This window comes from Drosophila sulfurigaster, chromosome 2L (assembly GCF_023558435.1).
Source record: "Drosophila sulfurigaster albostrigata strain 15112-1811.04 chromosome 2L, ASM2355843v2, whole genome shotgun sequence".
Taxonomy (NCBI): Eukaryota; Metazoa; Arthropoda; class Insecta; order Diptera; family Drosophilidae; genus Drosophila; species Drosophila sulfurigaster.
The window spans coordinates 20,218,134-20,246,075 of record NC_084881.1 but is presented as its reverse complement, the minus strand read 5'-3'; the positions used below and the strand labels follow the sequence as shown (position 1 = coordinate 20,246,075).

At 30.8% G+C, this 27,942-nt stretch overlaps 7 protein-coding genes across 9 annotated transcripts; 2 read left to right on the top strand and 5 right to left on the bottom strand.

Annotated features, from left to right (window-relative positions):
• Positions 1-5,862: 5,862 nt before the first annotated feature.
• LOC133839669 (apolipoprotein D) lies at positions 5,863-9,121 on the top strand. 2 transcript variants are annotated; one of them, XM_062271313.1, is made up of 6 exons: positions 5,863-5,976; positions 6,040-6,151; positions 7,110-7,240; positions 7,317-7,396; positions 8,498-8,641; positions 8,824-9,121. In XM_062271313.1, exons 1-6 carry the CDS (start codon positions 5,957-5,959, stop codon positions 9,045-9,047), a joined length of 711 nt encoding a protein of 236 aa, XP_062127297.1. In that variant the 5' UTR covers positions 5,863-5,956; the 3' UTR covers positions 9,048-9,121. The 2 variants fall into 2 exon arrangements, with proteins under 2 accessions (XP_062127297.1, XP_062127307.1); XM_062271323.1 differs by having other exon boundaries at positions 5,864-5,976; positions 8,543-8,641.
• Positions 9,122-10,642: 1,521 nt separating this feature from the next.
• On the bottom strand, positions 10,643-12,137 carry LOC133844098 (angiopoietin-related protein 3-like). Its single transcript, XM_062277934.1, has 4 exons — positions 11,564-12,137; positions 11,462-11,506; positions 10,819-11,383; positions 10,643-10,754 (listed from the first exon to the last, which is right to left on the bottom strand). Exons 1-4 carry the CDS (start codon positions 12,063-12,065, stop codon positions 10,658-10,660), a joined length of 1,209 nt encoding a protein of 402 aa, XP_062133918.1. The 5' UTR covers positions 12,066-12,137; the 3' UTR covers positions 10,643-10,657.
• A 1,286-nt stretch (positions 12,138-13,423) lies between these two features.
• On the bottom strand, positions 13,424-15,385 carry LOC133845227 (angiopoietin-1-like). The gene is made up of 5 exons (XM_062279628.1): positions 14,712-15,385; positions 14,582-14,650; positions 14,426-14,476; positions 13,723-14,365; positions 13,424-13,666 (listed from the first exon to the last, which is right to left on the bottom strand). Exons 1-5 carry the CDS (start codon positions 15,130-15,132, stop codon positions 13,561-13,563), a joined length of 1,290 nt encoding a protein of 429 aa, XP_062135612.1. The 5' UTR covers positions 15,133-15,385; the 3' UTR covers positions 13,424-13,560.
• A 627-nt stretch (positions 15,386-16,012) lies between these two features.
• On the bottom strand, positions 16,013-16,847 carry LOC133846298 (apolipoprotein D). Its single transcript, XM_062281176.1, has 4 exons — positions 16,561-16,847; positions 16,413-16,498; positions 16,254-16,352; positions 16,013-16,199 (listed from the first exon to the last, which is right to left on the bottom strand). The coding sequence occupies exons 1-4, from the start codon at positions 16,818-16,820 to the stop codon at positions 16,060-16,062; spliced, it is 585 nt and encodes a 194-aa protein (XP_062137160.1). The 5' UTR covers positions 16,821-16,847; the 3' UTR covers positions 16,013-16,059.
• Positions 16,848-17,633: 786 nt separating this feature from the next.
• LOC133850176 (uncharacterized) lies at positions 17,634-18,560 on the top strand. Its single transcript, XM_062286173.1, has 5 exons — positions 17,634-17,712; positions 17,772-18,006; positions 18,062-18,150; positions 18,203-18,319; positions 18,375-18,560. The coding sequence occupies exons 2-5, from the start codon at positions 17,876-17,878 to the stop codon at positions 18,512-18,514; spliced, it is 477 nt and encodes a 158-aa protein (XP_062142157.1). The 5' UTR covers positions 17,634-17,712; positions 17,772-17,875; the 3' UTR covers positions 18,515-18,560.
• A 2,676-nt stretch (positions 18,561-21,236) lies between these two features.
• Positions 21,237-23,112, bottom strand: LOC133843257 (ficolin-1-like). 2 transcript variants are annotated; one of them, XM_062276720.1, is made up of 6 exons: positions 22,570-23,112; positions 22,381-22,512; positions 22,262-22,324; positions 22,136-22,207; positions 21,459-22,080; positions 21,237-21,402 (listed from the first exon to the last, which is right to left on the bottom strand). In XM_062276720.1, exons 1-6 carry the CDS (start codon positions 22,631-22,633, stop codon positions 21,306-21,308), a joined length of 1,050 nt encoding a protein of 349 aa, XP_062132704.1. In that variant the 5' UTR covers positions 22,634-23,112; the 3' UTR covers positions 21,237-21,305. The 2 variants fall into 2 exon arrangements, with proteins under 2 accessions (XP_062132704.1, XP_062132711.1); XM_062276727.1 differs by lacking the exon at positions 22,262-22,324.
• A 3,102-nt stretch (positions 23,113-26,214) lies between these two features.
• On the bottom strand, positions 26,215-27,163 carry LOC133850327 (ficolin-1-like). The gene is made up of 3 exons (XM_062286388.1): positions 27,106-27,163; positions 26,431-27,049; positions 26,215-26,378 (listed from the first exon to the last, which is right to left on the bottom strand). The coding sequence occupies exons 2-3, from the start codon at positions 26,838-26,840 to the stop codon at positions 26,282-26,284; spliced, it is 507 nt and encodes a 168-aa protein (XP_062142372.1). The 5' UTR covers positions 26,841-27,049; positions 27,106-27,163; the 3' UTR covers positions 26,215-26,281.
• Positions 27,164-27,942: the final 779 nt, after the last annotated feature.

The window sequence follows — 27,942 nt, the reverse complement described above, 5'->3', positions numbered from 1 at the left end:
AATATAATATACAAATTATTTCTTTTCTAAAGACCAACAAAATTAACAAAATTTGAATATGAGAATAATACTCAAAAAGATAAGATCATAAATTAAAAGCTGAGCTTACCTTAATTCTAATGACATCATGCATTTTATTATAATTTACAACCGAACGTGTAATCCCGGCTCATGCTATTTGTGTATCTTAAAATATATCAAAATTAAATAGGAATATTAAAAAAGGTAAATTAAATTAATAAAAATATTAAAAGGTGTGCTTACCATAAAATCAAATAGCATCATATATTTAATTGTTAAATTTTACAACCGTACGTGTAATCCCGGATCATGTCATTTGTGTTTCTTTAAAGTTATAAGAAAGAAAACAAAAAATCTTTAATTTGGATGAAAATTAAATAATTTTTTTTTCATTATTTAAATAAAAATAATAATTAATTATCTAATATCGCAGCCCAAAGAGCTTTGCAAAAGTTGTCTTTAAAAAGCTCAGCTTACCTTTAAATCAAACGACAACGCAGCGTTGCAAAAAAGTGCCAACGATTAAAGTGTATTCCATATTCGCATATTCACATTTTATTATCATTTCCGCTTCTTGTTATTTTTCACGTAGTGTTTTCGCGGCTGCCACGGGCCAAAAATGGCATCAGCTGCACTTGCTGCGCGGATATATGCTGTATGCTGAGCCGTTTTCTCATCACTTCCCACCTCCAATCAGACTCCTCTTCCCCCCTCCACCCTACCAGTGTCGCCATCTTCCACGCACGCTGACTGACTTTGGCGTGTTCGCTGGCATAATGCAATAAGCGTAGCCAACGATAGCGACAACATCGTCTTCGTCTTCGTTTTCGACTTCCTTTTTCTTGGCTCTTCGCTTTCATCGCAGTCACTCTATCTCTCTGTCTCTCTCTCTCGCTTGTTCTAACTTCGAGGCTTACGGCAAACAACAAACAACGGGTGCTAAGTTCGCTGCCAACCAAAGACGCAGCAGGCAGTCAAGTGTATGTGGGTGTGAGCAAGAGGGGGCGACGACGAACGCATGTGTGCCAGACAGGTTATGCGCTATAAAAAATTTAAGAAATTGCCGACGGTGGCAGAGCGAAACGACAATACTTATTGCACAAATCAAAATACTTTTCTACTGCACACACAAACACACACACACACACATACCTTCGTCCTTTGTTGTCTGCAGCGGTTGAAAGTTGAACGCAGCACACAACTGATGCTCGAACAACAAGCTGCTAAATAAATTATGTTTTATTTGCAGCTTCAAATAAGCACTCACTTTTAACACTTTTTTACACTTAAACGCACTTGAAAAAAAATACACCGCACTTACACTCAAAAAAAACACGGTATAAAAAAAAATGCACTTTCACTCAAACAAAATTTGCTTTCATTAAAAAAAATACACTTATACTCGACAAAATTCACTTTATATAAAAAAAATTCACTTTCACTCAAAAAAAAAAATTGCTTGCATTTTCACTAAAAAAAATGCGGCTTGCGCATTCGCTTTCATTAAAAAAATGCACTTAAGCTTTTGCTTGCATTAAAAAAAAATTCACTAACACTTTCACTTAAAAAAAAATACATTTACGCTTTTGCTTGTACTGAAAAAAATACACTTGCAGTGACACTAAAAAAGCATAGGCTTTTGATTTCGAGCCCCTTAAAAACTCACTTAAAAAAAAATTGCTTATGTATTCACTTGCACTCAAAAAAAATACGATTGCACTTACACAGTGCTTTCGCTTTCAATAAAAAAAGGACACACATCACTTTGCTCACTCACAAAAAAATACTTCTCATAACTAGCTGCTAGCTACGAGAACTAGACAACAAGCAAATATATGCTGATTGCTGCAAATGTAGCATTCAGCTTTTAAGACACTTGCACTTAAAAAAAATCACTCCCGCACGATTTACAACTTTCCCACCGACGATTAGCGACGCGCGCCAAAATCTCAGCGCACCCAACTTTAAGGTTCATAAAGTCACGAAGGAAGGTTGCGCTGCCGAACACGAACAAGCAAGGCGCACGACGAACGCTTGCGCACTTTGCTATGCAGCGCGATCGTGTTGACGCCACGACTGCGCGAGTTGCCGCGAGAACCACTTGCATGCGTTATACCATGTGAAAAAATTTTAAATGCTATGCTGTATTTTTGCATTGCTTATATACTTTTAATTGCATGAATACACTAAATATATGTTTTTTATTGCAGTTTTTCATTTACTTGCACAGATTATTTGCAACCGTTTATTATTTAAACTGTACTTTTCACACACCTGCATACGCGCTTATTTGTATGCTATTCATTATTAACATCACTTTTTAAGGCAATAACAATAACCAATTAACACACACACTTGTTACTAGTATTAACAGATAGTAAACTCTTTAATTTAAAGTGGTTTTATGAAGCGAACTCAAAAATTGTGCACTTCACTACGCTGTCACTTTTGTGCAGCTCGACGAACCGAAGAAAACTGAAGTAAAATTCGAAATTAGAATGCTAATTAGGCTGCACTGCAGAAAGGATAAAGCGAAAGGAAGATCGAACGACGTTCGGCAAATGCAACAGTTGCAGGCTCGCTACACACGAACGCACTTCGTGCGAGATCGTTCTTCGAATTGCGAGTAGCCAAAATAACGGTTCATCTTCGAAGCAATACTTTTTTGTTGTTTCTACTGTCGAATTTGAAGGCTTGTCTTCGAACTTTAAATGGTGTGGCATGATTGTGTTGCACGTGTGCAATTCTTTTCTTTGTTCACTTGGATTTGTGTGTTTGTGTTTCTTTTTTTGGTTTCTGTGTTGCTAACATATGTGACATTTTTTGTGCATTTGATTTTACTTTTTGCTTAATTTGTTGCTTTGTGCCTTTTTTGTGCATTTCATTTACAGCATTTGAGTTTTAACTAAAAATGATCTGAGTTTATTTAAGTAATCTGCTTTTAATGTTAAATTCTGCACTTTTAATAGTAAAGCACAAAACCAAAAACCAAAGTAAAATCAACTTTAAAAGTTGCCAAGCGTGTGTCCGTGAAAGCGTGAGTGTGTGGGTTATTGTACGTGCGAATGTGTGTGTGTAATCCAAATTGCGTCATGTTGTGCATTTCTCAGGCGTGTTGCATTCTCTTTGGCTAAGCCGCAAAGGAATTAGGTTAAAGGTCATCATCATGCATGAGTGCTACGCTTTTGTCATTGTTTGGTGTTTCTTTTCATTGTGCTGGTCATTTTTATTAAAGCCTTGAGGCTGCCTGTTTTTGCTCACTGCAAACAACGGCAGGCAAAATAATAATAACCAAAAAAAAAAAAATTGTAATTCAATTTGTTTAAACATTTTTGCAAAAAAGGCAGCCACTCAATTAAATGGCCGCATGCAACTGATTTTTGTTTTTAATACCCTGCAGCTATATAGCTTTTAAGGCTATATCAGTTTACGGTCGTAATTATATAAATAAATAAAATTTGCAAAGTGCTGGCGCCATCTAGGGAGCGTTCATTGACTGGAGCTGGGGTTGAACAGTTGAGAAGGTGGAGGAGGAGAACAACAACGAAAACGAGAATGAAATGACATGAGACAAAATGCCTATGAAACGCATAACCGCAAAATACACTTAAAAGGCAAAATGATTCAATTGTGTGCGTGTGTGTGTGTGTGAGAATTGCTCGTGTAAGTGTATTTAATGCATGTGCATGTGCCTTTGTCTGTGTATTAGTGCACTAAAGCCGCATTCGACGCTTTCTGTCCAGTTGGTCGGCTTATGGCATCGGTTTCACAGTCGTGTCGGTTGCCTTTGATAAAATTATACACACACTCACACACACACACACACATACACAAGAGGCGTCGCATTGCACCTGTTTCAAACTCAAACATTCGCCAGCCAGTGTGTACATATTTTAAATTTAATTACTACACGCTGCATGCAAGCCAAATCCAAGCCAAGCCAACCGGCCATTCATCCATCCATCCATCCATCCAGATCAAGCAACCCATATCCCATTTCCTTTTTGCATTCCCATTCCATAGATTATTTCATTTGTCGCATTGGCCCAGTCGCTGGACTGCCATAAATTCCCATACGAAAATAGTTCGTATACAAATGCAAGCATTTAAATATGAGAGGGTTGCTCAAGACATTTTAAATCAATTTAAAATATTTTTAAGAATTTATTCAAAATTAATTGATAATTAAAATTTATTATTTAATGATAAGCAGCGAATTACATTTAAATCTTTTCTATTTTTACATTTTTTAATTAGTATCTTTTCATTAACTTTTTGTGCCACTCTCTCAAAACTCCAGGTGCCTTTTAACAGTCATATGCAAAAGGCTTTTCAGAGTCTCTTTCGAGTTTCGTCCTTTCGCCGTTGGTGCATTTTTGCACATTTAACTCAATTTGTGGTTTACATTTAATTAATTTAATAATACGTAAATGTAATTTTTTTAAATAACCGCAATACAACAATTTTCTGCTTGTGTGCGAACTTTTGCGAATGTGTTTGTGTGAGTGCCTGATTTCAATAAATAATAGCCGAGATGGGTCGGTAAGCTGCACTGTGAACAACTCACTCGTGTCTAGTACAATGCAAAGCACACCACAGATGGCGCCAGCACGAGCATGCCCATAGATGGCGCCACAAACTCATTCCACAAGCTGGCGAAAGCTTGTCGCTGATGCTATGAATGTGGATGGTAAGAAGACAAGGGAGAAATAGAAAAAATTATATATGAAATAGAACAAAAAAATTTAAAAATAAAAATTTCAATGCTAACTCCGTTTTTAAGGTAATTATAATTTTTGTTAAATTCAAATTCCAGAAATATTTATTTTTGAACACACTTAACATAAAAACAATAGCTTGGTATACTATATGTTACATTATACAAAAGTTTAACAAAAACCTCTTGTAATTTTCGAGTTTATTTATAAATTTTTATATTTTCTTTTTCTATATTTTATATTATAAAAAAGTTGAACTGAAACCTCTTGTATTTTTATTTAAATACAAATAAACTTAAAATTCGCAGAAATACTTCAATATCTTAAGACGAAAGTATGTTAACATAATTTTAATAAATTAAATAAAGATACGAATATTTAATCGATTAGTATCTTTGAAAATTATTTTATTTTAGATAATAATTTAAATATTGATCGGACTAAATGTAAATTGAAATTTAATATACGTAAATTTAAATTTAATTTGTACTAAGAACAAATTAATATTTCAACAAAATTAAACATATTATTTTATTTGATAACAATAATAAATTGCTACTTATATTTGTACCACAAAATATCGAAATTAGAATTTAATATACATGTACATACGTCTATTTAAATTGGATTTATATTAAGCACAAATTAATATTAAAAAAAGTAGAATAAATATATATAATATTTGTATTTATATTAAATAAAAAATTAACATATCATTTTATTTATTAATAATAATAAATTGCAGTTAGCTTACTGGCTTGTCAGCTGCCTATGCGGAAGCTTCAGCCAGACCATATTTTGTTGACATACGCTTACTTAAACAATTGCAAATTGTTGCTAACGTTGTTGACATCTAAATTCTGTTGTCGTTGTTCTTGTTTGAAATCATTAACTGCAGCTGATAAGCTGCAGTCGAAAGCGTAACGAGAACATTGTCAGACACGCCCCGCTTTTCCCCTCACTTCCCCACACATCAAGAACTTTCATGGATCGCGAACACTTTTCACTTTTCATTTGTTTACAGCAACAAAACAATTGAGCAGCGTCGGCGCAATGTGCATAAAAAAAAGCTTTTGAAATAAAAGCTTTAACAGATGAATCTATATAAAGGAGATGCACTAAAGCCGCTTCAATTAGTCAGTTGCACAAAGCGAACGGGGAGACAAGTTACTCAAAAAGTAATTATCAATTAATCAGTGGAATTTTCGAGTGTCACAATGCAACATCAATCGCTTAGGTAAGTTTCTAGTAAACCAAAAAAACATAAAATAAACTTAAGTAAATTAAGTTTTCCTCTCAGCACTTCAATTGGACTGGTCATGTTTGTGGTTTTCAGCACAGTCTTTGCTCAAGTGCCATTTCCCGGCCAATGTCCAGAGGTGAAGATAATGGACACTTTTGATTTGGATGCGGTAAGTGGCCTAAAACTTGTGCAAATTGTCAACACTTGATGCGGCACTTGAGCTGTGCCATAATCAATCAAAATGTTACTTAATTAACAATGCATTTTAATTACTTGCAATTGTGTAATAGGCAATTCACAAACGTTCAAATTCAATTAATTTCTAGTTGTAACAAACAAGACAAGTTTCTTCGGCACGTCAAGTGATAACTTGTTGATCGACTTATTGTAATTCTAAAGGAAACTGCCGAGAGATGGCGCCACAAGAGCTTTATGAGAGTCTTTAAATTAAGTTAACTAAAGATAGCTAAACTCAGAAATATGTTAACTCATTGATACTTATATAAACAAGTAAGAAGTTGTGGATAGACTTTTCGTAATTCTAAAGAAAACTACTGAAAAATGGCGCCACAAGAATTTTGAATTAAGTTAACTCAGAGTTAGCTTATCTCATAGTTACATATTTAAATATCATATTTTTAGAAATTTGATTAAAAGAGAATCTTATGCAGCAATTGCTTTATGACAATCTTCGAATTAAGTTAACTCATAGATAACTAAAATCGGACTTAGGTCAACTTATTATTACTTATATAACAAGTAAGAAGTTGTTGATCGTCTATAGGAAACTGTCGAAAGATGGCGCCACAAGAAATTTGAATTAAGTTAACTCATAGATAAATTATCTCAGAGTTAGCTTATCCCATTTTACATATGTAAATAAAAGCGATGTTTTTAGAAATTTTATTTAAAAAGAAGTTTATACATAAATATCTCATCATTATTTAAAATATCTACATCAGCGATAGTCACCAAAATATTTACGCAAAATTATTTTAAAGTGCTTGCTTTTTAACTTTTCATTTCAAATTTAACCTAAGCCCGAAGAAGTGCAAAATGATTCATGCTTTTCTCATTAATTCACTTATTAACTGCGATTTGTAATTGTTTTATTTCTTGTTTTTAAGTATATGGGAATCTGGTATGAGCATTCAAAGTATCCGTTTGCCTTTGAGATTGGCAAAAAATGCATTTACGCTAACTACGAGAATGTCGATAACTCCACAGTGTCTGTAGTGAATGCAGCCATCAATAGATTGTGAGTAGCTGACTTAACTTAATAATATGTAGTACTTTTCAGTATCTAATATCGAATTCATTTTGTGCAAATGTAGCACTGGAAATCCAACCAATGTGACAGGAACTGCAAAAGTTTTGGCACCCGCCCAACTGGCTGTGACTTTTTCTAAGAATCGTAAGTTGTAGAGATACAAATCTAAATTTATTAATTTGTATATATAATTATGAATCTCCAAATCGATACCAGTTAATAATATTCTCTATATGTAAGTCGGTGTCTTCTAATCATTATTTATTAATTTGTAGCTATTCATTAATCGCTATCTGCATATTTATACAACATTTTATAAATATATTCAATTAATCTTATGTTTATCTATTATATCTTTAAATTTGCCTTTACAAATATTAATCTAAAGATCTTTTTTAAAAAATTTGCAGCTATAATTTATATTTATTTATTTCGAAATAAAATTTTCATCTCTTAATCTTTAATCAATTTCAACATTTCTGAATGTATGAAAATGTATGTTGAAATCTGTATTTCTGTTTGCATTTATCAATAGTATTTGTCAGTATCTTTTTTCTGTTCTTATTATCTGTATCTTTAAATCTGTCGTAGTATATGTATAATTTGTATCTGATATTACTTAACTATTTTTCTACTACTACATATTTTCTTTTTATCAAAATTTGGAATCTGTTAATCTGCATCTACTAATAAAAAAAATTTGGTATTCTTTTTTTTTTGATCACAAAAATCTTTAACTTTCCATCTGCCTCTCCATATTTGTATCTACAACCATTTTAGGTCTGTATTTTTTTGTGATATTCATCGTCTACAATTTTCAATGTACATATTATTTCGTATTCATGAATATGTATATTTTAAAGTTGTGTTAAAATCTGTAAATATCAATTATTGTTGAATAGTTTGTACCTTTATACCTTAAATTCCTTATACTTTATTCTATCTTTACACATTTGTATCGATTAATTAGCATCCACAAATCTTTCTCCATATTTGTAACTACAACCATTTTAGGTCTGCATATTTTTGTGATATTCATCGTCTACAATTTTTAATGTATTATTTCGTATTCATGAATATGTGTATTATAAAGCTATGTCAAGAATCTGTAAATCTTAATTATTGTTAAATAGTCTGTACCTTTATACTTTAAATTCTTCATTCCTTAATCTATCTTTACACATTTGTATCTATCAATTAGCATCCACAAATCTTTCTCCATATTTGTATCTACAACCATTTTAGGTCTGTATCTTTTTGTGATATTCATTGCCTTTTGTTTCATTTTAGAGGTGGCTAACAAAGCGAACTATCTGGTGCTGGGCACCGACTACAAATCGTACGCAGTTGTCTACAGTTGCACCGCCCTCACTCCGTTGGCCCATTTGAGTAAGTGTAAGGCGGAAGTCACGTCTCGCATTGACTTGGCCTTGGCTAATTTGGCATGCAAAACAGACTAAATCAGTTATTCGATTTGGCATAATTAATGCAAGTGCATAATTAATTGCATTACTTGGGAGACACTTGTTCAACACCGACAATCACAATCATAATCGATGCCAATTTTACAGAGCTCGTTTGGATATTGACCAGGGAACGTGAAGCGACAACGGCGACCATCGATGACGCCCACAAGATACTCGATGACAATAAGATTAGCCAAACGGTGCTGATCAATACGTTGCAGAAGAACTGCCCCCAACTGGAGGGGAATGCCACAGATGCCGCATTGCTGCAGCTGGATGAGAATGAATTTGACGGCAACGCGTTGAACGAGGCCATTGAGAGGGCATGAGAGTGGCTAAGACGCTTCTATCAGCGTCTTTTCGATATCTTTATGAACTTCTTAAACGAATGAAATTGACAAAAACAAAAGTTAAACACTTGTTCACATATATAATTATACTCGAGCAAATTATGAATGTGTAAATATGGCTCAAGATTTTATAATAAAAATAAAAAAATAAAAAAACAATGCATATATTCTACAAAAGAAATCTTAATGCAATCCGACTTTAGTCTTAAATATTTCTTATATTTAGAATGAAATGTTATTATTGTATTTACAATAAATATTTACGGAAAAAAACTATTAAAATTATTCAACAAAATAAATCCGACGTTAGTCTAAAATATTTTTTATATTTTATTTACAATAAATATTTACTCAGAAAAAAGCAATGAATATTATTCTACAAAATAAATCTTAATTCAATCCGACTTTAGTCTAAAATATTTCCTATATTTGAAATGAAATGTTATTAAAACTATAAAAGAGAAATTATTAAATCAAATTCGACCTTGATTTAAGAATAAACTTTTTTGTTTCAATTTTTACATACAAACCATCTTGTTTCAAGAGTTTATTCTTGATTTTACCTCGTTTTTTCTTTCTGTGTATAAACGAAAAAATTCTTAAATCAAAAATCGCATATTTTCAATTTAGATTATTTCATTCTTTTAAGCATACAAACTTTATTCTGATAATATTAAGTACGATTAATAAAAAATACAAAATTTAAGAGTTTGTATTCTAAAAATTTGTTCAAATTGTTAATCTTTGTTAGCAGAGCAAAATATATAATTCGCTTGGCAAGCTGTTCTGTTTGCTAAGAATTTGTAAGTATTAAAAAAAGTAATTCATATATGTATGTATAAAATAAAATAGAATATTCAATATATTTGTAAAAAACTATGATTTTAAAATTAATTTATACATATAAATAAATATATTTATATAAATTTAAATTTAATTCAATTGAGACAATATTTTTTTTTTTATATTATATATTCATATGAAATAAAAAAAAAAACATATTAAAATGTTATAAATCGTTTTTTTAATCAAGAATTTTATGAACTTTTTTGATACTGGGATTTTGTACTTGAATCAAAAATTTTAAATCTCGTTGAAGATTTGAGGCCGAAAATTCCAGATTTATGATCAAGGAAACAAGGAAGGGAACATTTTGTTAAAATTTATTGTGAAAATTTTTCTTTTATATTTATGACAATACAAAATTAAATTCTTAGAAAAATATAAAAGGGAATATTAAGTCAATAAACATTTGATAAGTGAAGTCATTTCAATATTTTTTATTAGTGTTTGGGAAAATTTTCATGGTGACAGTTTGGACTTCAATTGTAAGTTATCCTTTAGTATTATTAATGCTTATTATTATGTGATTTAAAGAGGCATTAAAAGATGAAAAAAAACGTTGCGTAAACGTTGTTGTATATATTTTTTAAGTATCGAAATAAAAATAAACGTTCAATGAAAATTCAAAAATACATATTATATTTAGATGTATTAAAAAGTAGAGGTTGCAAGTTTATTTGCCGAAAATCAAATTATGAGGAAAATATCAAATCAATATTAAGTCAAGCTAATAAATAGTAGACCCTTCAATTTTTATCAGTGTATGGGCGAATCTGCATAGAGACGCCTTTAGCTTGAATGCCAGTTGTTGTGCGTATTTGACGATATGGCGAGTTTAGATTTCTGCAATACAAATCATATTATGTAATATTATTCTAATTCGAAATCAAGCTTGAATCAAACTCACTTTCCACAATCTTTTCCATACCACCAGCCACCATCTCCATCTTCGGCGCATCTTTCAACACTCTCTCCAAGGTGTCTATCGTATGTTGAAAATTTGGTCTTTTCTTGAAGCTGCGTGTAATTAAATTTGCTTTTATGGTTTCCGAGTGATTTCAATTCGTAGAATTCGTCTGCACTTGCAATCTGAAAGTCATCATATTCATAGGAAACTGTGAAGAATGAATAACGCACAGAGATTAATAACTCTTGTCGGGATGAATTCGTTATCTGATGAAGTTTATCCAATCCAAGCCAAAAGTCTCCTTCGAAGTCGCCAAATCCAAATGCGTAATTCTCCCAGTTTCTATCGAAGCTAATGCCTCCATCGATTCGTTGCTGAATGGTCATCCAACTGCCCCAATCACAAAGTACATCAAAAGGAGATCCATTTCCAATTTGTATCTTCCGCTGGCCCGCAGACAAGTTTAGGCAAGAGCTTGGATATCTCATATTCCTTACGTAAGCAGTTTGCACAGGCCTTCTATAAGATGAATCATAATAATTGTCAAATTCCGATTCACAATCAACTAAAAAAGTTAAGAAGAGAAAATCAAATTAAAAGATTTATCACATTCTGATTACATTTATCAAAATTATAATATTACCGATTTCACTCAGTTTTTTTTTGTCTTCATTTCGTTCCTGATCAACTGAAAATGATCAAAATTAGTAAATTTTATTATATGCAATAGTTCTTTGCAGCTTACGGCGTTTGTTTTCCAAATCCAATTTTGATATAATTGCATTATTCGAATCGATGGTCAATTTATAAGAAGATATAGTTGATTGCAAGTTCTTTATTTCGAGTTCTTTGTCCTCTATTTGATGTTTATAATCGCTTGCTTCCTGCCTAGCTTTACTTGTTTCATTTATTTGAAATTCTAGAATATTCGATTTGTCCTCCAACTGCGTTTTTTGGCATGCGATTATTTCATCTTTTTCTTTTAATTTGGATTCGAAATCATCGTTATTCTTTTGAAGATTTTGGATACCGCGCAATATGTTTGAAAGTGGAGTTTCTGTTTGAGTTTTAATCGACACAAAATGATTTTCCAAATTCGATATTTCGACATCATTCACTGAAATTGCTTTGCCTTCGTTTGGCAAATTAGTAGTTGTAATAAATTCGCCATCAGTTGATTGAGAGTTCACTGACCATATTTTCACAATGATAAAGAACACTACGAATACTTTGAAAAACTTGCGCATTTTTGTATTTTAGAAGATTCACATCCGTTCGCCACTTGAGACCAAATACAACTAAATTTTGTGAATAACTCGCAGTCAAGTTGAAGCTAAATTTAATATCATTCGCATTCGCAAAAACAACCTAATATTATCTGTGGTGAAGTAATCAACTTTAAACACATATTTTTACTCGCTAGTAAAAACAGCAAGTTCCGGTAGCTAATCTTCAACTTGACAATAAGAATTTAATAAGTTAAGTTTAAGTTTCATATTTATACCACGCTAATAACTAAAATTCTTTTTTTTGTTGAGTTTATCATTCCTGAACAATTACTTCCATGTGAAATTCTAGCTCAAATGCTAAGCATAAGTACAGTGTAGATATCATCTGCTTCACTCAAGTCTATAAGAACCACATCATAAGAAAGATATAATCAATGATGCTCGACTGTGGGATATCCGCTACCCATTTTCATTTAAAACAGTGTGGTATTCTTTTTAACAGATAAAAAATTAACATAATATGTAAATCAAATAAATACATAAAAAGTATTATTTGTAAAATATTACTAAACAGTATTATAAATATACCAAATAAATATCTTAGCAGACAAATTCGTAAAATATACCAAATAAATACTTAAGCAGTATTATTCGTAAAATATACCAAATTAATATTTAAACATTCACAAAATATACCAAATAAATACTTGAGCAATGATATTCGTAAAATATACCAAACGAATATAGCAGATAAATACATAAGCAGTATTATTCCTCAAATATACCAAATAAATATCTTAGCAGAATAATGCGTAAATTATACCAAATAAATACTATTCGTAAAATATACCAAATAATTATTGAAGCAGTATTACACGAAATATATATACCAAATAAATACTTAAGCAGTATTGTTCTCAATTTATACCAAATTAATATACCAAATAATACTTGAGAAGTATTATTATCAAATTATACCAAATTAATATACCAAATAAATACTTGAACAGTATTCAACTAAAAATATACCGAAAATACTAAAAATACCTAACAATTCCTGCCGACGCAAGAGTATAACACAATTCTACACCATCGGGTAGCGGGTATAAAGGGACAAACAGTTTATTTGCTAGATTGATTTCACAATAAATATGTGTTTCCAAATATGTTTTCTATGCCCAGAGTAAGACAAGGATACTTCAAATTTTTACATCATGCATAAAGGCTGAGCTTTACAAAACTCAAGTTGAAGGTTGTCCAAAAAATCGAAATGCAGAAAATTGTGTACGAAATTTCCAGAAGAAAAAATAAAGACTTGGATAAAATCCTCATTTTGATGCCCAGTAATTAAAAAATCAACGTTACGTTACGATACATTAAAGAAAATTAATTATTTATTGAGACTAAAGAGAAAAGAAAAAAAATATTTTATGTTTTATGATTGTAAATAAATGAAGACTGAAATTGTACGTAAAAATGAATGAATATTGTAAAGCTTGGAGTTGTAGATTTTTCAATATCCATTAGTGGATGGCCGAATCATCATGGTTATTTGATGTATACCGTATCTATCGCTATCGACTAAACGGTTTAAATCATCATATTGCGAGTTTGGATTGCTGCAAGATGATAATATTAAATTATTTGAATTAAATATTGGTTAAATTAAACTTACAGCCCGCAATAATTTGAATGCCACCAGCCACCATAGCCATAATTAGCGCAATTTCTATCATCATATCCTGGACCGTTATTTCTATCGTATGTTGTAAATTTTTCTTCATCATTGTTGAAGAATAAGTATTTATCTGCGTCATCTGTATAGTTTCGAATTTTGTACAATTTGTACATTTCTCCTGCACCTCCAATCCTAAAGTTATAAGAACTTGCACCTTGACCATCTATTAATATTCTTAACCGGTGAGGTGCTGAACTTGTAACCAGATGCAATTTATGCAATCCAAACCAAAACTCGTCATTCAAGTCACCAAATCCATCCTCGTATTCTTGCCAGTATCTATTAAAGTCGACATTTCCATTAATTCGACGCTGAATGATCATCCAACCATCACCATCACAAACAACATCTGAAACACGTCCCTTTGGAATTTGTATCTTGTGAATACCAGCAGTCAAGTTTAAGCAAAAGCTTGGAAGGCTTTCAGCCAAAGGCTTAGGAGTCTCCTCATTCTCTGTTTCTGTGTAGTTTTTGCCATTTGTGGTCTTGCATTCTCTCAGCTTTGATTTTGTGTATTCTAGATATTCCTCCGTGTCCGTAAGTTTATACGATACGTCATTATTCTTGGTTTCACAGTTATCTAGAATCGAATCAATTATAAGATATTCCATGATTGTAGTAAATGTTCTATATTACTTACATAATCTCTCGCTCAGTTCTGATTTTTCCTCGAGTTCCCGTTGACATTCATCTAAAAAAGTTAAGGAATGATATAAGAGAATTTAATTATTGCTGAGTCGGATTATTCCGATTTTGTAACATCTAAAATTATTGTTAATATGTTTTCAGAACTTACCTAGTCTATTTGTCAGATCTGATATTTTACTATTGTGTTCCTTCTCAGTTTCCATCCTTTCATTATAATCTGGAATAAAATTATCAGAATTATTAAATTACACTAACTTTAGTTGGTTAGTTAACTTTACTCTCATTGATTTGCTTCTCCAACTTTGATATTTCTTCATTTTTTATATTGATCGTAGCATTTAACGCCGTGTTTTGGTTTTCGTAATCGATAAGTTGTTCATTAGCTTTATTGACTTCTTTTACTTGCATTTTCAGCAGTCTCAATTTATTTTCCAACTCAGCATTTTGTCTAGCGATTATCTCATCGTTTTTCTTCAATTTCAATTCGATATTTGCGGTATTCGACTGAATTTTTTGTATTTCACTTAGAATAATTGATAGTGAATTCTCCTTCTGTTCCGGTTCTTTTAGTAACTTGTCTTCGTTTGGTAAATTAGTAGTTGAAATAAAATCGTCAACAGTTGATTGTGAGCTCACTGTACATATTTGCACAACTATAAAGAATACAGCGAAAAACTTCCGACACTTTTGGGTAATCATTTTTTTATTTTAAGACGGAATGTGAACTTCACGTCCGTTTGCCACTTGAGGGTAAACACTATTAAATTGTGTGAATAGTTCGCCGAAGCTAAATTAAATAATTTAGGCATGCGCATATGTTTAATCAACATAATGCTATCAGTGGTAAAGTAATCAACATTAAAATTTAAATACTCAGCTTAACACATATTTTTAGTCGCTCGAAGAAATAGCGAGCTTCTTAAGCTTTTCTTCAGCGTGACAGCAAGAAATTAAAAAAAATATGAAAGTAATAGTCGAGTGCGCTCTACTGTGAAATACCCGGTACCCGTTGTTAATAAAAGCAAAACAATGCGGTATTAAACTCAAAATATACCGAATTATTATACCGAAATTTATATTTGGTAGATTGATATCGTACTATATTCAAAATATACGATAGAGTGTTAATATATAATATAATAATATAAATATAAATAATAATATATAATATAATAAATACATATAATATATAAATATATATAAAATATATATTCAAAATATTTACACTCTATGGTATATTATGAATATACTACTCTATCAATATACCAGATTGTTAGCAAAAGCAATAAAGTATGCGTCTTGCTCATGCAAATGTATTTCTTTAATAACTTCTACAATTTTTGTGGCTATATCGTCTCTTTTGTTGTCGCTGATCTAGAATATATTTATATATAGTACTTTATAAGGTCTGAGGCACAAAGCTATAATACCCTTCTACCCTATGGATAGCGGGTATAAAAACTATTTGGTTTTGATATCCAAAACATCGCTTTAGCTGTGGCAAATAAAATATCATATATTAGGTACAACTTGCTGAAGAATATTTTTAGCTACAAGTTGATAAAAAGTAGAGTCTATCTAAGAACAAAAACATTTATTTGAAATTATACGAAATTCTGCGGTTTCTTAAGTATCTGTGGGACAAGAATCCTGTTGAACCGGTATCAATCGACTCATTGCTAAACCAGATTGTTTGGCCATCTTTCTTGCAATATATAGTGTGGATTCCGTGGGCACTCGCTTCCGAGTGCCGATAACAGCCCATTCTGAAATTATTGATAATAAAGCTGACAGTTGAATAAATTAATTTCCTTACTTACGCATGTTGAAAACACCATCCGAATTGATGCACGTATATTCAATAGTATAATTTGTATAATCCGTATTCAAAATATAGATTTCAACGCCCCTGGGAAATGCTAAGAAAAATAATTAAGAAAATTAATATTGTGTTAGGAAAAGTTATGATTATTACTTACTCCTCGGTTTGTGATTAAAGATGTATTGTCCGAGGTTTGAATTTACACTCTTTATCTTCATTGTGTGTTTCGTTACAGTTTTCGTGCTTTCGATTTATAAATTAAATATGGGAATGTGAAAAAAAAGATGCTTTTCAAAATAACTTACTCAAACTCGAGTTGCTTAGAAGTAACAAAATAGTGACCACGTTTATCTTTTGTAAACTGATTTGATTTGCAATGTGGCATTGGCTTCGTAAATGGCGAAAACATTGAATATATATACCATTTGCCCAAATATCGTTCCATATCGAATTTGCCAATAGAAGTGATATTAGTCGGACAGACACCATCAGTTACGCTAAAAGTGATCATCGGCTCTACCAAAGACAGCAACACAATTGCTACACAGAGTTTTAGACGGACCATTGTTCGAAGTTTGACAGAAACTGACAAGAAAATATTTTTTTTTTTATATTTCATAATTTTATTCGCAAAGCATTTTCAAACCTTGCAATTAAATTGGCGCCATGTAAATTGCATTAGCATAGCTATTTACTTCGAAAGTTGGATTTGGAATACTCTGAATCTAAGTTACTATTGTTCAAATTATTATTATTAATATTATTAATCCTAAATTATAATTAACAAGCAAATTGAGCTGAATGACTTTTAATTACATAACTATTTAATTATTTACTTTATTTATTTTTTTTTTTTACTTTATATTATTAAATTTAGTTAAATTTCTTTTTATGTTGTATATCATTTTAATATTTATTTATTTTTTTATTTCTTTTTATTTTTTACATATTTTTTATTTTTTTTGAATTTTAAGTTATATTTTTTTTAATTGTTTTTAGTTTATTTTTTAAATTAATTTTTATTTAATTTTAATTTGTTTTATTTTTATTTAAATTTTTTTTTATTTTATTTTTTTTTATTTTATTTGTTTCATTTTCATTTTTATTTTAGTTTATTTAATTATATTTAAATTTATTTATCTTTTTATTTATTTTAATTTATTTTATTTTTATTTTTTTTTATTTTATTTTAATTTATTTTATTTTTATTTTTTTTTATTTTCCTTTTTTTTATTTTATTTTATTTTATCTTATTTTATTTTAATTTGTTTCATTTTTATTTAGGTATATTACTTTCATCTGATTTAAAGTTGACTTGTAATTTTAGAAAATAATACTCTTTCTTTCATTAATGTAATTAATATAACGCTATTAATTCGCTCAAGTGTAAAGAATTCATTTTGAGCTGTGCAACCTCTAAGGCAATCTATAGTCGACGTTATGATGGGATTGAGATTGTAAGTCGAAGTATTTTACTACAATTTTTTAGTTATTTATTTGTACACATATTATGCAGAATAATTGGTATTTTCCTGCTTGCTGGACTAAGTTTTGGCTTTAGGAAACTTGAGCTATGTCCAAAACACATACCCCACAAAGAATTCTTTGATGTAAAAAAAAATGTTTGGTATTTGGTATTCACATTATCGAACAACGACGCAAGCTAATCAAACACTGAACTGTGTGCGATCTCATGTGCGAGAGGATGTCGACGATGGATTATATATCAAAACATATTATCAATTTCCCAAGTAAGTAACGCAATTCTTGGCAGCTAAAAAATGAATTAAAAACTTTTTAATGCAGAAATAATTCGATTGTAATTCAACGAGCTAAAATATATGGACTTCAAAGTAGTGGATATTTCCGAACTCGAAAGTTAGTATGGAAATATGGTGAGCGTTGTTTTTAAACATTAATTTCTCCAATAATATTTGATTTATTTAGAGAAACTACCTAGGAAATATTCTGAACATTGGGTTATAGATACAGATTATAAAACTTATAGAGTTAGCTTCAACTGCATGAATTTAACCTCTTATGGCAGAGTGACTGGCAGTCAGCGTAAGTACAAAGCATTAAATGTTTCATAATTTATATTATTTGAATTTTTATTTAGAGATTTTATTACTTCAAACACGTACAAAGTTTCCAACTCGAGGGTTAATCGAAAAGCTGAAGGGAATTGCCACGAAAGCTGGATTGTCTATAGAGCACGCTTTTAAAGTGGACCAAAGGAATTGTCCATTAAGATTTTAAATCAATGAATATTAGAATTGTTAAATGTTCTAAAAAGCAAACATTTAAAAAATTGGACTCTAATTTCAACATTTTCTTTAACCAACCTTTTCCTTTAACCAATTCTATTTAAATCTCATTATAAAAATTTAAAATTTCCATTTTCAAAAGATATTACTTTTATTTCTTTCATGAATAGATAATTATGGATAAGATAATAAATAACATATATTATATATAAGAACATACAATATAAGAATATTTGAAGATCTTTTCTTCTATTTCTTGAACTTGAACATAATATGCAATTTAAGTAGTAATCAATACTGATATTAGCAACTCATAAGTAAAAATATATAGTTATTTAGAATAATACAGATAACATAAGTAAGTGAGATACAAGCAAAACAGTGCGGTATTTATATTCAAATATACCAAATTAATATGCCACAAAATTCTGAAAATATATGGAAGACTATATTTGGTATATTATTCGATTTTATTCTTTTACAAAGGGCGAGAGTGGGTGGTACTTTATAGGGTCGGAGATATCATATTACCCTTCTACCCTATGGGTTGCGGTTACAAAAATATATTTATAATTTAGTTGCTATTCATTGCTAGTAAACTCTTGGCAATTAAATATATTTATACAAATTAACTTTTAGTGTTTGCGAGTATACTATTCAACATTTGAATATGCACAAAATGAATGTATTTGTTTCGTAATATAACTCATAGCATTGTTTGTAAACTGACCAAATGACATGGCCACATGCAAATGACAACGACCAAGTTGCAGGAAGTAATATTTTTTACTCAGGTACAAGTACAAGCTACTTCTAGTTATTGTTTGTAAGCTGCTTACGAATACTTGCTTGTATTTCCCCTGTTAATATACTCTGTGAATTGGCAATGACAAAAGAAAGATATGATAAATTCAGAGGAAATTGATGTAATCTATTTAAGACAACAAGAGTAACGAAGAGACTGATGCTTATTCCGATACTTATTCATATTATGTTTATTTTAGGCTGTGAATTGTACAAACATTTTTCTTTCCACTATTAGTAGTATATTTTTTTAGTGATTTAAAAACTTAAAAACTCTTAATTGATTTTTGATTTATAAACTTAAGTAGTATATCTCAATCGAGTAACCTTTTTGTTTGCTTGCTTCCTTGTTTATTTAGATTTGTATTGTTTTGTTTTGCTGTTTGTGCGGTAAATAAAACAAATGCTCGAACAACATAAACAAACATAAATCAGAAACCGCAACAGTGCTGACCGCCATAGATAGCTTCCTTATTTCCACACTTCTGTGCCAACTTCTTCGTTCTGTCGCTTTACAGTGCTCCATTGAAAAGGACAATTGCGAAATTAAACAGCGAAATGGCAAAAGACAGAGAGAATGGCGCCCAATGGGGAAATTTTATGGTACAGCGATTTTCAGAATTTCACCATATCTATTTCATGTGCCAGACTTTTAGACTCTTGTCTCGCACTCAGTCTGGCAAAATGCAGACTGCAAGTTTTGAAGGGACTCAACTACTCGCTATGCATACAGAATTTATTTTGTAAACAAAGTAAATGCCATTACAAACAAATTGGACTTTGTGCCATGCTTTTTGTACTTTGTTGCCGGTTTTTCACATTTCGTTTTCCCTTTTTTTTTTGGCCAGAAGCTGTTGCTGTTGTTGTGCAGCTGCCACCGTTGGGAACTCGTCCAAGTGGGCCTCGGGGCCATCTCCCCAATGAGCCGACTTGCTGTGCGTGATGTGCATCGACGTGGCTGTCTCTCTCTCTCTCTGACATTTGAGACCTCGATGAGTGATAGATAGTTTGCGGTCAGAAAATATTTATTGAGTGCAAAAACCACTCACACACACACACACAATGTTCTCATCTTCATGTGTAAGTTTGCCAAAGGCTAAGACGTCGTCTATTTTTGGCTATTCACTATTTGACTATTCACTTATAGTCTATAAATAGATCTAGCTAAATTTTAGATTATGAGGGAAGCTCAGGTTATATAATAAAAAGAAAAATCATATGAGCCATCATAATAAACATAAAAGTTATTTAAATATTTTTTGGTTTAAACTTTTTAAAGTTTTTTACTTAGTTTGTAATCTAAATACGAAATATTGCTTTAGCAGTTTTAGGACAGGAATACATTGCACATACTAAGCAGACTTTATTAAATAAGTAAGAAAGCAACCCGCTATTCATTGTGAATAAAACCCGGATACTGCGGTATTAATCTTAAAGTATATCGATATAACCACAAAAACTACCAAAAATATACAAACATTTGTTTTAGGAATATAGATACAGAACAGAGTGTAAAAAGTACCAGATTGTCAGTCAAAGCAACAAAGAACCTTAGTTAGGAGACGTCATTCTCCATACGAAAGTATTTCTTTAAGAATTTATAAGCTTTTGTAACTTTAAGCAAACACCCTAAGTAATATAACAGCTATAGTTCGCCATCGATATTAACACACTTAGAATGATATGCGACAGTCCATTATCTATCAAATATCTAAAGATACGTGCATAAATCTTAAACAAGCTTGAAATAATTGAGAACGTTTTGTTTAAGTCAATACTACATTAAAGACATACATATATATATTTTAATTAACAGCATTTTTATTCATTTCGCCAAAAATATAAACAAAATACACAATTTGAAAACACAAAGTCAATTTGAATTAATGTAAACTAAAAATTATGCTCTACAATATTAGCAAAAAAAAATTAAAAGTTTCTATAAAGCATTAAATAAGTATTAAAGAGAATAGAGACTTTTAATACTCATTAGAGTATGGGCGAATTTTCATAGTTGCGGAAGTTACTGTTTTATAAAACCAAACCATTTCGCGATTGTATGGCGCGTTTAAGTTGCTGTAAAATAAGCAAGTCACTTTTTTGAAATTAATTTTAATTTTATTGAAACTCACCTGTTCCTACAGTATTTAGAATACCACCAGCCACCCATGCCATTTTCAGCGCAATTTTCATAAGCATTTGGATTATTTTTTTTATCATATGTTGAAAATTTCGTATTTACTTTCGCTTTTAACGAATTTATGTTAAATGGATATTTCTTGCTTCCCTTTATAAATGTTCCTAATGACTCCAATTCGTATAGAGAATCTGAATTGCCTACACGAAAGTCGTCATATTCAACAAAACTTGTACACCCATATATTGTCATTATAATGTTTAGCTGGTGACGATCTGAACTTGTCAACAGATGCAGGTTTTCCAATCCAAACCAAAAGTCCCCATCCAAGTATCCGAATCCATCCACGTATTCTTGCCAGTTTTTATCAAAATTTTGTTCTCCATTAATTCGACGCTGAATGATCATCCAACCATCATCATCACAAAGAACATTACAACTTTTATTATTTGGAAGTTGTATCTCTTGAATACCAGGACTTAAATTTAAACAAGACTTTGGTAGAATTCTTACGGTCTTCTTTTGAATCTTCGTCAACTCGTCTTGTAAATCTGTCAAATTCAGTTGAGTGACTCTTAGCTGATTTTCAATGAGTGAACTGTAGTTTTTACAGTTATCTGCATTAAAAAAATAGTATACAATTTAAAATAAACATTTATTGAATGGTCATACTTAGCTCATTTTGGATTATTTTTTGATTCTGAATATCTTTTTGCATATCTTCTTTACTCTTTTGACATTGGTCTGGAAACAATAAATTGAATAAATGTTATGAACGGTCGATATAATTTTTCTTACCTAATAATCTTTGTTGATCATGATTATATTTGGCAAAATTAGTGTTGTTTAATTTACAATCAGCTGAAATAAATATTATTTTCTGATTGTTTTATATAAAATCTTATTAATGAACTTACTGAGTTGACTTTCTAGATATTTTATATCCGTTGTAATGTTCTGAAGCTGTGAATTTAACTTTGTGTTTTCATGCTGTAGTTCGCTCACAGAATTCCAGCACGTTGAGTTTTGTTTTGAAATTTGCTGATTAACTAAATTGTGAATTACAATTAATTATTGCAATTATATTGTATTTAACAAAAGCTTACTCTTATTGTTTCCCGACTCCAGCAATGAAATTACATTTTCACAAGGTTTTATAATTGAATTCATTTTTTCTATTAGATTTCTGTAATCCTCTAGTTGCTGATTATTTTTATTGATTTCAGTTTCTTGAATCTTCAAGAGTAATACATTCTGTTCTATTTCAGTTTTTTGATTAGCAATAATCTCGTCTTTAATCTTTAATTTGATTTCGTTATCATTGATTTTCAACTGGAGAATATCTGTGTGATTTTTGCTCTGCTCTCGACACTGATTTAATTGATTCTCCAAAGTTGAAATGTTATCTCTTGTAGAATTTATTGCTTCCTCAAAGTTTAGACACTTTTTTTCTCTTCATTTTGGGCATCCAATTGTCTTATAATTTCGTCATTGGTTTCAATGATCTTCTGAATTTTTTCATTTAAATCTATGCTGATTGTGCATCTTGGCACAACGATTAAAAAAACCGTCAACAACTTCAGATATTTTTGCATATTTCTTTGATTGATTCTAAAAACACATCCGTCGGCTGTTAACTGTAAATTATAACTAATTCACATCTGCAGCTCACAGTCAAAGAATGGTTTAATCATATATGTAGATGGTTATACATATATATAAGCTTATGTACATATATGCAAGAAATTCCATTGTTATCACCGTCGTAGTCGAAAATGTTATTCATAATAAGTACATACTTATATACATATATGCGTTTTATATATTCGTTCATGTCGAGCCTCTGTCGTTATCAGAAGAACATATAATATTAAAACAAGTGAGAATGCTATATTCGAGTGTGCTTAACTGTGAGATGCCCAGTACTCATTTCGAATACAAGCAAAACAGTGCGGTATTATTTTTAAAATATACCAAATAATATATCACAAATATACTTAACAATACCGAAGGCCCCATTTGGTATATTTATATACATAATTCCACATTAGAATTATACCACAGAACTCACAGTTCACCAGATTGTCAGCCAAAGCAGCTAAAACCCCATTGTACTTGGCGTAATTTGCCATACAATAGACTTTTTTAAATAACTTTTACAATTTGTATCCAATCACAACCAAATTCTCAGGTAGTATCATTAATAGTATAGTTTTTCCCTCTATTTTTATCTTGTATTGTCTCTGAGGTCCATGTAGGTGTTCATACAGATGGACGGATAGACGGACATGGCTATGGTATATCGTCTCGGCTTTTGACGCTGATTAAGAATATATATGTTTACCTTTTTCTTCCGGCGCAAAGTTATAATACCCTTCTTCTCTATGGGGTAATGAGTATAAATCCAATTTTTTAAACTTCATGTGAATATGCACAATAATTAAATCAATTTTACAATTTCAATTCACGATTATATATTCAAATTTGTTGATGTTACAAATGCTATTGATCGTCTTGGCAAAACGAAAAGTTCACTTTACAGAAAACATGAAATCGTCTCTCAATTTATAACATATTGAAGTTAAAGATTTTAAGTTGAGCTTCTCAATGTCCAATTCCATTTGGGCGAATCATCATGATTGTATTGCGCTTAGGCCAGAGTACTCCTTGATTGTAGGGCGCATTTAGATTGCTATAAGAAAATTAAATGCAATTAAAAAGTTATTCAAGTTTTTAATGCTGTTTAATACTTACTAATCACTACACCACCAGCCGCCTTCAAGACAATTCGGAACACCATTTAAATTTCGAATATTTTTATCGAATATTACAAATTGACAATTTACATTCCGTCCTAAGACATTGAAGTTGCCAGTGTATTTTCCTATTGATTCCAAATTGTAAAATGTTTCGGTATTTCCAACTCTAAAGTTATCGTATTCTGCCACAAATGACTCGTTTGTATTTCTTATCGAAATTAATAATTGATGGCGAGCTAAATTCGTAACCAAATGCAATATTTCCAATCCAATCCAAAATTCTCCTCCCAAGTTTCCAAATCCATTCACGTAATCTGGCCAGTTTCTAACAAAGTTTTCACTTCCATCATATCGTTGCTGAATTTTCATCCAACCATTGCCATCGCATTCCGCATTAAATGATATTCCATTTGTAAGTTGTATCTGTTTAACACCTGCAGTAAGGTTTAAACACGAGCTTGGAAGACTTTTGAAGTTGTTCTGAGTTCGAAATTCGAGGTTTATTATTGTCTTTTGCAATTGCTTTATTTCAAGATCTTTCCTCCGTATTTGCTCTTTATAATCTTCTAGTTGCTGATAAGCTTTATTAGTTTCATTTTTTTGTATTTCTAAGAGATTGGTTTTATCTGCAATCTGAGCTTTTTGGCTGACAATAATCTCATTATCGGCCTTACACTGTCTTCTTTTGCGACATTGATTTAATCGCTTCTTCAAAGTTGAAATGTATTCTTTTGTAGATTTTATTGCGTCCTCAAAGTTTAGGTATTTTTCGTTCTCTTGATTTTGAGCTTCCAATTGTCTAATTCTTTCCTCATTTTCTTCAATTTTTTTCTGAATGTCTTTATTTAGTTGTATGCTCACAGTAAGACTTGGTGCAACGATTAAAAAAACAGTTAATAATTTGATATATTTTTGCATGTTTATTTGTCACAATTGTTGATGTTTTAAAACACATCCGTTTACTTCTTGGCGTCACAACTTACTGTATAATATCTACTGCTAGCAGTTGGGCAAAGCCGAAGTTTAAATAAGCGTATTAAAATACAGAAATATGTAGGTTATCAGCAATTTTGTATAATCAGTGCTCTGTGAGTATACTCAAAAATATTTGTTGCATTATAAGTAAGTTATACATATGTATATAGAGCAGCATATACACAGAAAGCAAGATTCATCACTTGTGACAAACGTGTACTAAATTATGTTCTCAGTTCACAGTCGAGATGAAGTCAAATTATAGCTTTATCTCTTATAGTCTCTGAGACCCAGTGTTTCATACGGACGGACGGACAGACGCACATGGCTATATCGTCTCGGCTGTTGACGCTGATCAAGAATATATATACTTTATAGGGTCGGAGATGCCTCCTTTTACGTGTTACATACATTTCCTGCCGGCACAAAATTATAATACCCTTCTACCCTATGGGTAGCGGGTATAAAAACTGCCAAAATGTTTAAAAACAACTTTATCTCCGTTCAAGAATGAGAAGTACTTTCTTTATCGCCTACGCTGTTGACACTGATCAAGAATATATAAACTTTATAGAGTCGGATGCCTCCTTCTGTCTGTTACATATAATTCGCTCCGGCACAAAGTTATAATAGCCTTTTACCCTGTGGGTATAAAAATCTGTTTTATATAGTGGCATGTAAAGTCAAACGATTATACTTTTAGATATATAGAATGGCAAGAAGAGATCAAAGCAATGTATTGGCAACAGAAGCGCAAATTGCACTAAAATTACTCTGCAATAAGTTTTTAAGCTGTTGTAACTTTAAACAAATAGCTATAGTTCGTTTTCGATATTAGATTACTTAGTATGATATACGACAGTCCATTATTAATAAATATCCTTTAACCAAATATCTATATAAATCTTCATCGAACTTGAACAGATTGAGAACGTTTTATTGATCTAGTCAAAAATATTATATAAACAAAGCACACTATTTAATATATAAGCATATAAAGTAAAAATTATACTCTACAATATTAGCAAAAGAAAATAAAAATTGCTATAAAGCATTAAATAAGTATTAAAGAGAATAGAGACTTTTAATACTCATTAGAGTATGGGCGAATTTTCATAGTTGCGGAAGTTACTCTATTATAAGACCAGACCATTTCATCATTGTAAGGCGCGTTTAGGTTGCTGTAATAATCGGAATGTTATTGAAATTAATTATTAATCATAAACAACTCACCTGCCAAAACAATACAAATACCACCAGCCACCCATGCCATTTTCAGCGCAATTTTTATAAGTATTTGGATTATTTTTTTTATCATATGTTGAAAATTTCGTTTTTTCTTTTGGTGTTAACGAATTTCTGTTAAATGGATGTTTCTTGCTTCCCTTTATAAATGTTCCTAATGACTCCAATTCGTATAGAGACTCTAAATTGCCTACACGAAAGTCGTCATATTCAACAAAACTTGTAAGCCCATATATTGTCATTATAATGTTTAGCTGGTGACGATCTGAACTTGTCAACAGATGCAGGTTTTCCAATCCAAACCAAAAATCTCCATCCAAGTATCCAAATCCATTCACGTATTCTTGCCAGTTTTTATCAAAATCTTGATCTCCATTAATTCGACGTTGAATGATCATCCAACCATTATCATCACAAAGAACATTACAACTTTTATTATTTGGAAGTTGTATCTCTTGAATACCAGGACTCAAATTTAAACAAGACTTTGGTAGAATTGTTACGGGCTTCTTTTGAATCTTCGTCAACTCCTCTTGTAAATCTGTCAAATTCAGTTGAGTGACTCTTAGCTGATTTTCAATGTGTGAACTGTAATTTTTACAATCATCTGCGTGTAAAAAGATGATATAGAATTCAACATAATTATTTATTAAATCGCCATACTTAGCTCATTTTGGATTATTTTTTTATTCTGAATCTCTTTTTGAATATCTGCTTTACTCCTTTGGCATTGGGCTGGAAACAATAAATTTAATAAATTTTATGAATGGTTGATATAATTATTCTTACCTAATAATATTTGGTAATCATGATTATATTTGGCAAACTTAGTGTTATTTAATTTGCAACGATCTGAAAGAAATGTGATGTTATTTTCTGATGGTTTAACTAAACTCCTATTAATGAACTTACTGATCTGATTTTCTAGATATGATATTTCCATTGAAATGTTTTGAAGCTGTGAATTTAACTTTGTATTTTCCTGCTGTAGTTCGTTCAAAGAATTCAAGCACGTTGAGTTTTGTTTTGAATTTTGCTTATTAACTAATTTGTGGATTAGAATTAATTATTGCAATTATATTGTATTTAACAAAAGCTTACTCTTATTGTTTCCCGACTCCAGCAATGATATTACATTTTCACAAGGTTTTATAATTGATTTCAAGCTTTCTATTAGATCTTTGAAATCTTCTAGTTGTTGATTATTTTTGTTGATATCATTTTCTTGAATCTTCAAGAGTAATACATTTTGTTCTATTTCAGTTTTTTGCTTAGCAATAATCTCATCTTTAACCTTTAATTTGATTTCGTTATTATTTATTTTCAACTGGAGAATATCTGTGTGATTTTTGCTCTGCTCTCGACACTGATTTAATTGATTCTCCAAAGATGAAATATAATCTCTTGTAGAATTTATTGCTTCCTCAAAGTTAAGATATTTTTCGTTCTCGAGATTTTGAGCTTCCAATTGTCTTATTTTTTTCTCATTTTCTTCAATTT